General features: G+C 49.7%; 2 protein-coding genes across 2 annotated transcripts; both read left to right on the forward strand.

Moving 5' to 3' along the window:
- LOC102449729 (olfactory receptor 10A4-like) lies at nt 1-1,296 on the forward strand. Its single transcript, XM_006112310.3, has one exon. The coding sequence runs from the start codon at nt 1-3 to the stop codon at nt 958-960; it is 960 nt and encodes a 319-aa protein (XP_006112372.3). The 3' UTR covers nt 961-1,296.
- Nucleotides 1,297-11,477: 10,181 nt separating this feature from the next.
- Nucleotides 11,478-12,714, forward strand: LOC149521242 (olfactory receptor 10A4-like). The gene has a single exon (XM_089774317.1). It carries the CDS (start codon nt 11,478-11,480, stop codon nt 12,435-12,437), a length of 960 nt encoding a protein of 319 aa, XP_089630443.1. The 3' UTR covers nt 12,438-12,714.
- The last annotated feature ends 197 nt before the right edge of the window (nt 12,715-12,911 follow it).

A 12,911-nucleotide genomic window follows, 5' to 3' on the forward strand; every position in this document is an offset into this window, starting at 1 on the left:
ATGGCACATTCTGTGAGCAACCGTGGCGAGAACCAGACCATCTCCAATGGGTTCATCCTCGTGGGCTTTTCCTACCTCAACGAGCTGCAAATCCTTCTGTTTCTGTTGCTACTGGTCATCTACCTCCTCACCCTTATGGGGAACCTGCTCGTTATCCTCCTGGTAAAGCTCAACCCCTCCCTCCACAGCCCCATGTATTTCTTCCTGGTCAACCTGTCCTTCCTGGAAATCTGCTACACCTCCAGTGTGGTCCCTCAACTGCTGGTTCACCTCCTAGTGGAGGAAAAGACCATCTCCATTGCGGGCTGTGCAGCCCAGATGTATGTCTTTACCATCACGGGCCTCACAGAATGCTGCCTCCTCGCAGCCATGGCTTACGACCGCTACGTGGCCATCTGCCGCCCCTTGCACTACACGACCATCATGAGCGGCCGGGTGTGTACAGAGCTTGCGGGGGCTTCGTGGATCATCGGCATCTTGGTAGAAGTAGCTAAGATCACGTGGCTCTTCAGCCTGCCCTTCTGTGGCTCCCACCGCATCCACCACTTCTTCTGTGACATCCCACCGGTGATGAAGAAGGCCTGCGCTGACACAACCAAGATGAAGATTGTAGGCTTCACTGTGTCAGTGCTGTTTATCTTGAGCCCTTTCCTTCTGATAATCCTGTCGTACGTCTGCATTCTCTCCACCATCCTCAAGCTGCCGTCGGCGGAGGGCAGGCATAAAGCCTTCTCCACCTGCTCCTCTCACCTCATGGTGGTGACGTTGTTCTATGGAACGGCCCTGATCACCTACCTCATGCCCAAGTCTGAATCCACCGTGGAGACTGATCAAATGATTTCCCTTGTGAACACCATTGTGGCCCCTGTGTTGAACCCCCTAATATACACGCTGAGGAACAAAGAGGTGAAGGGAGCCTTGAGAATAACTGTAGAGAAGGGCATCTTTGCTCACAACTGAAGAAATTAGAGAATGGAACGTAGAGTGAGTGAAAAGAGAGGGAGAAATGGATAATCATAAATATTTTATTGAATTTCTCACATTGACTCTCAATATTTGTAGTCAAATTTGGTAAATTGTGAAATTTTCTAAATCCATTGGGACATTGAGAAGAGAAACAATTGTTACAAAAAAAGGGCAATCTCTAAATTTCTTAATTTTCCTGAAAAAAACAATAGTTGGAACCTTTGACCATTTTAAAGTTCATCGAAACATTGATGAGGAATATTTAGCTGAAGTATTGTCCTGATTTTCGGATCTTCGGACTTTGAAATGTCGAAGAAAAATGTAGCTTTAAACAAGAAACCTTGCGTTCCTGGTACATGCGCACTAATCATGTCTGTCACCGGACAGAATTTGGGGAGCTGTTATTCTCTTGAACATCCCCCTAGGCGGAGCAGCACTGTCAGTGATCTGGGCACCGATGCCATGTGGGGTGTTGGCAGGGAGAAATGCGGGTGCGATTCCCGATGTTGAGGTCTTCATGCTGAAGTGAGAAAGGGCCTTGTTTCCCCCAGGCTCACCAGCATCTGTAGCCTCTCATTTTGCTGTCGGAGAAACACAAACATCTGCCCTACTTCCTGCTCCATTCCCTGGGCTGGTCTAGTCTGCCTCTGTCTGTATCCAACCGGTCTCCAAGGGGAGTCTCTGCCAGGCCTGCTGATGGTAGGAGCAAAAGGGGTAATTGCCCAGGGTCTGAATGATTTTAATTGGCTCCCAAAAGCCATCACCACCGGCAGCAGGGTGTCTGGAGTATGCAGGCCGGGTGGTCCGCAGGCCCATTCCACTCAACTGTGCAGAATGCAAAGTCTCCTTGTCATGTGGGGCCACCAAGAAAGGAAACTTTGGGAGGAGGAGCTTCCTGTCCAGCTGCACCCTGCGCAGTGGAGTTCACCGCTGTGACCAGAATGGTCAGCGTGGGGCATTGTGGGACAGCTCCTGGAGGGCCATCACTGTTGACGTCTGTGCCCAGGCTGTTTGACTGGATAATATTGACCACAGATGTTAATCTCTATGCCACTCTAGGAGAGGGTGTTATCCAATGTGTGTAGCCAGGCAGTGATGTGAAGACACACGCATTGTGTGAAATCATATTAAATAAAACAAATGTGGATTAGGCCTAGATTTGGGTATGGAGGATTCAGTTTCTCTTCGTACACTCCTGTCAGGGTTGCTTCCCACTTTGGCATTAGAGTGCAGAAGATGGGGGCCTGCAAAGAGATTAAAAAACAACAACCCAAAACACCTTTTCCTCTACAGGCACTAGTAGCCAAAAACTTCCCTCCAGAATCACAATAATACACACATTTGGGGGAATTTCTACCACCATCAAGTGCCTTTTATTTCTAAAACTGGGGGGGAACACTTGAACCCTCCCCCAGGGTTACCCCAAGCTCTTTTGCCCCAAAAGAGCTAGAAAAATAAAAGAGAAAAACCAGCTGCGGTCTGTATAGGTGACCCGTCAGTCAGAGGTCTACACACACACAGACCTTCTAGGACACAAGGATCAAAGCATCACCTTAAAAGAAGGGATTTTTATTACAAAACAAAAGATAAACTTGAGGAAGCATCTTTGGTTACTAAACATTACAGACCAACCAAGACAAGCAAAGTAAAACACAGAGAAAAGTCCCTGCAAACCAAGCTTAACTTGTTAATGGGGAGGGGATGCAGAGATTCCCACAGAGCAATTCAAACTCAACCAGCAAAGAAAGACAGATAACCTGATCACATCTAGATTCACTTTGTTCCGTTTATTTACTCAGGATCCTCCTTTTCTTCAGTCCACTTCCATGCCCTGAATCCCATGGAGTCATGGCAGTCCTGCCTGGGTTTAAATCATTCTGTGTTTCTCAAAGACTGTATGTCTCTGTCCCACCAAGAAAGCAGATGAGGAACCTCTATCCAATTCAGATTTCAACCCCGTATGCTCATTGGCTCTCTGCCAGCACCTTTACTAGCTACCGAAGTTTAACCCCTTAGTTGCTGGGTGTTGGTCAGCACTCCTCCTGCCCACCACATCCCAACCACCACTCACACAACTTGATGCAAGAAGGCAAATCTGACATCAGTTCTTCATCTCTGTTTCATTCAATAATTTGCCAACAGCGTGTCACTCATACAACAAGAATCAAAGAAACAATCCCTGGCCTGTTTCATATAATCATGGAATCATAGAACTGGAAGAGATGTCGGGGGTTATCAAGTCCATCCCCCTACCCAAGGCAGGACCAATCCCAACTAAATCAACCCAGCCAGAGCTTTGTCAAGCCGGGACTTAAACACCTCCAGGGATGGAGATTCCACCCCCTCCCTAGAGAACCCATTCCAGTGCTTCCCCACCCACCGAGGGAAATAATTTTTCCAAATTTCCAACCTAGACCTCCCCACTGCAACTTGAGACCATTGCTGCTTGTTCTGCCATCTGCCACCAGTGAGAACAGCCTCTCTCCATCCCCTTTGGAACCTCTCTTCATGGGGTTGAAGGCTGCCATCAAAACCCCCCTCACTCTTCTCTTCTGCAGATGAAACAAGCCTAATCCCTCAGCCTTTCCTCGTAGGTCATGTGCTTCAGTCCACCAATCATTTTCGTCATTCCCCTCTCCAATGCGTCCACATCCTTTCTGTAGTGGAGAGCCCAGAACTGGACACAATACTCCAGATGTGGCCTCACCAGAGCCGAATAAAGGGGAATAATCACTTCTCTGGATCTGCTGGCCATGCTCTTCCTATTGCAGCCCAATATGCCATTCATCTTGGCTACAAGGGCGCCCTGTTGACTCATCAGCGGCGAGGAGTTCTGTGGCACCTTATAGACTAACTGCCACAGGACTCGTCGCCGCTTTTGCAGATTCAGACTAACACGGCTACCCCTCTGATGCTGTTGACTCATCTCCAGCATCGCATCTGCTGTAATGCCCAGGGCCTTTTCTGCAAAACTGCTACTTAGCCACTCGGTCCCCAACCTGTAAGAATGCTTGGGATTCTTCTGTCCCACGTGCAGCACTCTACAATTCTCCTTGTTGAACCTCATCAGATTTCTTTTGGCCCAGTCCTCTGTTTGCGAACACCCACATGTTCAGTTTGTGTATAAACCGTGCTATGAATACCCAGCAGTTACACAAGCTGTTTCCCTAGGGCTATGTCTAGACTGCAGGCTTCTTTCGAAAGAGCCTCTTTCGAAAGATCGCGTCTAGACTGCAGGTGGATCTTTCGAAAGAGAAATCCGCTTTTTCGAAAGAGAGCACCCAGCGAGTCTGGATGCTCTCTTTTGAAGACAGCCTCTTTACATTGAAGAATGCCTTCTTTCGAAAGAGGAACTTTCGAAAGAAGGCGTTCTTCCTCGTAAATTGAGGTTTACCGCCATCGAAAGAAAAGCCGCGTTCTTTCGAAATAATTTCGAAAGAACGCGGCTTGAGTCTGGACGCAGGGGAAGTTCTTTCGAAAAAAGGCTACTTTTTTCGAAAGAACCCCTGAGTCTGGACACGGCCCAAGTGTTTTGTTCACTCTTCCTAACCTACACGCCCCACAGCCCTGCTCTGGTATCACTTAGGCTTTCTCACAATTAGATACAAAATGTGTCCAAGTCAAAACGCGTTCATTCCATAGCTTAGCACATGCTTGCGGGGAACGTTCACAGACCAGTGCCTGGAACGCTCTGTCCCAAATACAAATCGGGGAGGTAAAGCTTTGGAACAAGACATTAAGGAGCAGAGATGATCGGACAGGCTGGAGTTCCGTGACCAGTTTTGTCACTAGACCTGCCTGACGTGTAAATTCACCGCGTGTCAGATGAATTTCACAACGATGCACAAGATGGCTGCCTGGGGAATCACACTGAACCGTTTCCCAGCCCTGCTCTGTAACAGACCGTTAGCAAAAAACCCGACTGATGGGGAGCTGACCGTACAATTTATCAACTATAGGCTGCAGAGGGCAGAAGATGACAAATGACAGGAAGCTGGCTGCTAGACTGTATGAAAATAGAGAAATAAATTAAAACCCCCCAGGTACAGATGATTTCATGGGTACTGATGTTCTCCAGGAGAAACCATGGATGTTGACAGCAGTTTCCAATTTTCCATCTGCAGGGGCTCTCTCTCTATATTTTAGAGAATTTGTGAATCTGCCTGTCTCTGAGTCCCTCCTGTTCGTGGACGGTGAATCCTTTTGTCCAAGAATGGAAAGAGTCAGGGCCCCCAAATTTGAGATGCAGCTTCCTCTTTCCCTAACTTACAACGAGGTCAGGGTGTGGTTGCGCCAGGGAACCAGGATGTGCCAGGAATGGGACTGGTCTCCAGAACATGGAAGGGGAGGGGGCTGGGAGAGGAGGGCTGCAATACTTAGAGTCACCAGTAGGAGCAGCAAGACTGCAGAGTGACCAGAGGCACCGGAAAGAGACTGGCCATTTGGGGACGGGACTTTACAAGGGAGCAGGGAATTTGCCCTCTTGCCTCAAAACGGTGCCAGGGGGAAGCCCCTCATTGCCCGGCCTTCCACCCCCGTTCTTCTGGCCTCAACCCCCAACTTCTTACCACACCATCTGAGATTCCCTGGACTCGGTCAGGAATTCCCCCCAAGAGAGGATACCACCCCCCCCCTGGGTGCCTAGAACTAGCACCCATCCTCCGCAGCCAGCATCAAACATGATGCCAAAGCCTTTGATTTTTCAGTTCTTCCACTGTTGGCTTTTATTATCCATACAAATCCAACGTATTTCCCTGTTCTCAGAGGCAATCCCCAGCCTTCGAGCAGCTTTGAAGGCCAATTAATCCCATGGGAATTCATCACTGCAACAGTGTCACTCTTTGTCACAGCCAGAGCAAAACTGCGTTTTGTTGGGGTCTGTGCCCTGTGGGTGTGGGTGACACCAGGGCAGGAGCCAGGCCTGAGCCTGGCATGGCCCTTGCTCATTTCCCACCCCACACAGCTCACCCTGGGCTTGGGTTGCAAAGGGGCTGAGGGTCTCCAGGAGAGATGTGGGTCTCAGGAGTTGCTGGGGGTGAGACCCAAAGATTCGATCAGTGGCCGTGGAAGAAGGACACAAACGATTCCTCTTCGGGGCCAGAACCGGCCCCTCCTGGGCTCCAGCAGAGACATTTCCTGCAGAGCAACAAGGATGATGCAACCGTCTTTACACAGTCGCCAACAACATTTCCCTGCTGAGGTGGCGTCGGTGTCCCTGGCACACAGGAGACCGTCCCTGCATCGTGCCTGGGGCTGTTTGGCACCTCGAGATGCCGCGTGTTTGTCTGTGAGATTCGCATCTCCCAGATCTGTGGTTGCCTCACCGTAAACACTGACGGGCGCCTCTTATGGGGGCACGGGCCATTGGCCGAGGGGCAGGGCAGGGAATGTCAAAGGTCTCTGGGTCATCCCGTCCGGTCTGCTCTGAGTCACGTCATATTAACTCTCATCCCACAGGCCCGGGGACTATTTGAGCCTGGATAGAAAAGAGAAATGTCCTTAGTGGGCCGAATCCCGGAGTAATAGGAAGGGGGCAGGTCCGGGAGGCAGAATGGACCATGTGACGTAACGCTGCGAAACCAATGCTAGAGGAAGGAACAAAAAATACAAACGCTGTGTGTGTGTGTGTGTTTGTAAGTCTGTGTGTGTGTGTGTGTGTGTGTGTAGCCATGCAATAATGATAGTTGTATAAGAAGTAAAGGCAAAATGGGGAAGCACTGACAGCAGACACGCAAATGCGCTCTCAATCCAGTTTAGAGTCGTGAGGTGGGGGAGCAGGTTTGGGTCATTGCTGGGGAGAGGTAGCAGCTGGTCCAGCTGTAGATGTCAGCTCCTCACTGCATCTCGCTCCTCCCCTGGCTCCTAGGCACCCACAGCAGCCCGGCTTAGGAGAGCAGAGACGCCGCAAGCACTGGGTGAAGGTCACCAGTCTGTGTCTGTGTTTGCCCCCAACTCAGAGGCTGCAGACGGCAGGGAGGGGACCCGGGCGTAGTGGCCAGGCCGTGCTGGGCTAGTCTCACTGTGCAGCAGCCGCTGATGGCCACCCACAAAGTGGCCAGGGTCAGTATCCAAGGTCCAGGCTCATAAGCTGGAGGTAAAGGGATCATTGACCTGTGGGAGAAAGTGACTCCGGTGTTGCCATGGTGATGAACGACAAGTAGGGTGGGTAGCTCAGATGAACCTTCACCTGGCACCATCCCATCAGGGTTCTGTGCCCTGGCAGGGCAGTGGGGCGCAATGGTTAGAGCAGGTGGGGCTGGTAGTCAGAACACCGTGGGTTCCTGTCATCGCTCTGGGACAAGTGCGGGGCCCTGACTCTGAGCCTCAGGTACCCGGAGCCCTCAGCCCTGGAGGTCGGTTCTGCCTCTGCCCCTCGCTCTGTGAGGTGTGTTGGTGGGAGAAAAAAGTGTTGCACAATTTACCAGTCAGTAAATGCCGTGGTGATTTTCATCCATAAAACAGGCATGATGACAAAGATGAGGGATGATAGTTTCATTTAGACTGACTGACCGAGTGACTCTTGTTTTGTTGCACTTCCAGGCAGGGCCGTTCTACCTCCGAGGAACATCATGAAACGTTTCCCCGGGGACGTGGTCCCAGAAGCCAGGGAAGGAAATAAAAACCCCTGTTCCCTTCCACCCGTTCAGCGCCTGCCACGAGCAGAGGGAACCGCTCCTCCTAGACAAGGTAGGCTAGAAATCAGTGACTACGGTCCCCAGCCATTCGCCCAGTGAAGCCCATCCACGTCCTACCTAGCTCTGCAGTTACAGCAAATCATATCACCCCTTCCTTCATCGGAATTTCCCGTGTGTGTGTAGAGAACCTTTGTGTCTGTCTGACACATGGGCTGAGTGTGTGTTCACCCTATCTATCTATCTATCTATCTATCTATCTATCTATCTATCTATCTATCTATCTATCTATCTATCTATCTATCTATCTATCTATCCATCCCCACACACCCCCTCTATCTATCTATCTATCTATCTATCTATCTATCTATCTATCCCCACACACCCCCTCTATCTATCTATCTATCTATCTATCTATCTATCTATCTATCTATCTATCTATCTATCTATCTATCTATCTATCCCCACACACCCCCTCTATCTATCTATCTATCTATCTATCTATCTATCTATCTATCTATCTATCTATCTATCTATCTATCTATCTATCTATCCAAAGACTGATCTATTTGTCTCTTTCTGAACTAACTTAATGTGTCTCAAGTCAAGAGGTACGTGTCAGGGCTGTGATGCCCATTTACGCCAGGTGAAGTTCTGGGCCCTGCTATCCATAGAGTCCCCTCAGCTCTAGGTGGGCACCAAACACGCTCCTCACCCCGCCATGGAAGGTCGTGTGATGTTTCATGTCCTGGATTATTTCTGGATTACCCTTTCCCTCGTCTTCACTCTTCTCTGTACCCCTCCCTCCTCCGCACCCATTGAATCCGAGTGGAAATGTGAGCTCCTAAGTTGTGGTCTGAACCCAGTTGGCTCGTGGGTTGAGTCCAGTCTCTTCTCAATGGAGTGGCCACACCCGGCTCTAAGCGTAATGAGGCCTTGGCTACAAGACATGGGTTGCAGTAAGAAACACATCTCTAGCTCTGTAAATTTCATAGCAGGCGTGGACCTATCTCAAATCCCGTCCAAACAGTGGGAGGCTGAGGGGAGCAAATGCTCTTGTCAGGCTCCTTTAGTCCATACGAGGAGCAGGAGAACTGGTGCCACAGGGTCCTTTGAGTCTGATCTGGCAGGTCTATGCTACACCCGCTAAATCAAACCCGAGAAGTTTGAGGATGGCAGCGTCTATCTTTTCTGTAGTATAGACGCACCCTAAATGCACTGCCCCTGGTGCCCAAGGGTTACGTGCTGTCCCCTTCTAACTGCCCTGGTCGCTGATTTCCATAGAGCCCCCTGAGCGCTAGGTGAGCACCAGACACACTACATACCCAACCATGGAAGGTCGTGTGATGTTTCATGTCTGGGGGTGTTATTTCTAGATTCTCCCTTCTCTCGTCTTCACTCCCCTCTCTCCCCCACCCTCCTCCTCACCCACTGAATCCGAGTGGCAATGTTGGTTCTGGGGCGGGATCTGAACCCAGTTGGCTGGGTGGGCTCAGTCCGATCTCTTCTCCTAGGAGTGGCCACACCTGGCTCCAAGCACAGTGAGGCCTTGGCTACACGACATGGGAAGGTTGCAGTAAGATGCACATCTCCATCTCCATAACTTACATAGCAGGTGTCGACATAGCTGAAATCCCGTCCACAAAGCAGGAGACTGAGGGGAGCAAATGTTCCTCTCAGCTTCTCTTAGGGTATGTCTACACTACCCCCCTAGTTCGAACTAGGGGGGGTAATGTAGTCATACGGAGTTGCAAATGAAGCCCGGGATTTGAATTTCCCGAGCTTCATTTGCATAAAGCCGGCTGGCGCCATTTTTAAATGCCGGCTAGTTCGGACCCCGTGCCGCGCGGCTACATGTGGCACGGACTAGCTAGTTCGGATTAATCTTCCTAATCCGAACTAGCTGTACACCTTGTTCCATGAGGCGTACAGCTAGTTCGGATTAGGAAGCCTAATCCGAACTAGCTAGTCCGTGCCGCGTGTAGCCACGCGGCACGGGGTCCGAACTAGCTGGCATTTAAAAATGGCGCCGGCCGGATTTATGCAAATGAAGCTCGGGAAATTCAAATCCCGGGCTTCATTTGCAACTCCGTATGACTACATTACCCCCCGCAGTTCGAACTAGGAGGGAAGTGTAGACATACCCACCGTGCTCACAAGGAGCCGGAGAACTGGCATTGATGGAGGCACCCCTTGAGACCGATCTAGAGGGTCTATGCTTCACCCACAGAATCAAACCCTAAAATGTTACCGTGGCAGCGTCCATCTTCCGTGTAGTGTAGACGCACCTCAAATGTGCTGCCCCTGGTTCCCAGGGGTTACATGCTGTCCACTTCTAATTTCATTTCCACCAAACTCCTCGTCACAGAATGTGTGTTTCTACTGTTTCTTTCATGTTCTTCTGTATTTAAATGGAGTGTCCAGATGCCTTGACCAAAGAGCACCTCTGGAGAACTTATTGCTAACGGTGAGTAAATGCCTCCGTTGATGCAGAATTCGCTCAAATATCAGGCAAAAATGCAGAAATAACTCAAAATCCCTTGGGTACAGATGATTTCATGTGTACTGATTTTCTCCACGAGAAAACAGGGATGTCAATGGCAGCTCTCAATTATCCATTTGATTTCTTATTTAGTCTTTTGAGTCACAATTCAGGCTTTTGCTATTTGAACGTTTTGTGTTCCTTAAGGTTGCCCTCCTTTAAGTGAATGTGCGAATAGAGTAACATTCCCGAAGGGAAGGGAAGGGAAGGGAAGGGAAGGGAAGGGAAGGGAAGGGAAGGGAAGGGAGGAAGGAAGGAAGGAAGGAAGGAAGGAAGGAAGGAAGGAAGGAAGGAAGGAAGGAAGGAAGGAAGGAAGGAAGGAAGGAAGGAAGGAAGGAAGGAAGGAAGGAAGGAAGGAAGGAAGGAAGAGCCTTTTGAATTTCCATGCAGAGAGAATAAGATTAGATCCCCTGATATTAGGAGATTGTATGCCCCCATTGCTGGAATTAACCAATATAGGTCCCTTAGGGTACGTCTAGACTACAGGCTTCTGTCGACAGAAGTTTTGTCGACAGATACTGTCGACAAAACTTCTGTCGACAAAGAGCGTCTAGACTACATTGAGTTCTGTCAACAAAGCAAGCTGCTTTGTCGACATGGCAGTGTAGACGCAAAGGACAGTTTACATTCAATAACACCTTCTGTCGACAGAAATTCTGTCGACAGAAGGTGTTATGCCTCATAAAATGAGGTTTACCAGCGTCGACAAAACTGCTGAGTTCTGTCGACGTTATGTCGACAGAACTCAGCAGTAGTGTAGACGCAGGTATAGTTTTGTCGACAAAAGTCCACTTTTGTCGACAAAACTCTGTAGTCTGGACACACCCTTAGAGTCTGTGTATCCAACCCCCATCGATTGTAGGTCAACTGTGGCTACACTAGCGGCGAGGAGTCCTGTGGGACCTTATAGACTAACCGAAGTGTTGGAGGATAAGCTTTCGTGGGCAAAGACCCACTTCGTCAGATGCATGCGAAGAAGTGGGTCTTTGCCCACGAAAGCTTATGCTCCAACACTTGGGTTAGTCTATAAGGTGCCACAGGACTCCTCGCCGCTTTTGCAGATTCAGACTAACACGGCTCCCCCTCTGATATGTGGCTACACTGGTGTCCTACGGGTCATCTCTCCAGCTGACCAACCCTGACAAAGTGGGAACGACATACAAAGTGTGACAGCAGGTAACACTGACGGTAACAGGGCCCGTCTCTGTGTGTCCGTACGTGGGTTTTTGTCAGAAGCCTCCCAGCAGAAAGGAAACCAGTAGGAATTAGGTGAGCTGCATCAATCTTGTTTGGTTTTCCTGAGTTTCAGCTCCAGTGTGTCTCTGTCGCCCCTGCAGATGGCCCATTCTGAGAACGATCCTGGCGGTAACCAGACCATCTCCGGTGGGTTCATCCTCGTGGGCTTTTCTTACCTTAACAAGCTACAAATCCCTCTATTTCTGCTTCTGCTGGTCATATACCTGCTCACCCTGATGGGGAACCTGCTCGTTATCCTCCTGGTAAAGCTCAACTCCTCCCTCCACACCCCCATGTATTTCTTCCTGGTCAACTTGTCCTTTCTGGAAATCTGCTTCACCTCCGGTGTGGTCCCTCAGCTTCTGGTTCATCTCCTGGTGGAGGAAAAGACCATCTCCATTGAGGGCTGTGCAGCCCAGATGTACGTCAACACCATCATGGGCCTCACTGAATGCTGCCTCCTCGCGGCCATGGCCTATGACCGCTACGTGGCCATCTGCCACCCCTTGTACTACACGACCATCATGAGCGGACGGGTGTGTGCACAGCTCGCAGGGGCTTCGTGGATCATCGGCATCTTGGTGGAAGTAGCTAAGGTCACGTGGCTCTTCAGCCTGCCCTTCTGCGGCTCCCACCGCATCCACCACTTCTTCTGTGACATCCCACCGGTGATGAAGAAGGCCTGCGCCGACACAACCAAGATGAAGATTGTAGGCTTCACTGTGTCAGTGCTGTTTATCTTGAGCCCTTTCCTGCTGATAATCCTGTCATACGTCTGCATTCTCTCCACCATCCTCAAGCTGCCGTCGGCGGAGGGCAGGCATAAAGCCTTCTCCACCTGCTCCTCTCACCTCATGGTGGTGACTTTGTTCTATGGAACGGCCCTGATCACCTACTTGGTGCCCAAGTCTGAATCCACCGTGGAGACTGATCAAATGATTTCCCTTGTGAACACCATTGTGGCCCCTGTGTTGAACCCTCTAATATACACGCTGAGGAACAAAGAGGTGAAGGAAGCCTTGAGAAAAACTGTGGAGAAGGGCATCTTTGCTCACAACTGAAGAAATGAGAGAATGGAACGTCGAGTGAGTCAAAAGAGAGGGAGAAATGGATAGTCATGAATATTTTATTGAATTTCTCACATTGACTCTCAATATTTTTAATCAAATTTGGTCATTTTAAAGTTCATCGAAACATCAAAGAAGAATATTTAGCTGAAGTATTGTCCTGATTTTTGGATCTTCGAACTTTGAAATGTCGAAGAAAAATGTAGCTTTAAACAAGAAATCTGGAGGCCAATCACGGTCGACATCTGTGCCCAGGCTGTTTGACCGGATAATATCGGCCATAGATGTTACGCTCTGTGCCACTCTGGGAGGGGGTGTCATCCAACGTGTGTAGCCAGGCAGTGATGCGAAGACACACGCATTGTGTGAAACCATATTGAATAAAACAAATATGGATTAGGCTTAGATTTGGGTTTGGAGGATTCGGTTTCTCTTTCTACACTCCTGTCAGAGTTGCTTCCCAATTTG

The sequence above is a fragment of the Pelodiscus sinensis genome, chromosome 30 (genome assembly GCF_052426305.1).
Source record: "Pelodiscus sinensis isolate ZL-2025 chromosome 30, ASM5242630v1, whole genome shotgun sequence".
In the NCBI taxonomy this organism is placed as follows: Eukaryota; Metazoa; Chordata; order Testudines; family Trionychidae; genus Pelodiscus; species Pelodiscus sinensis.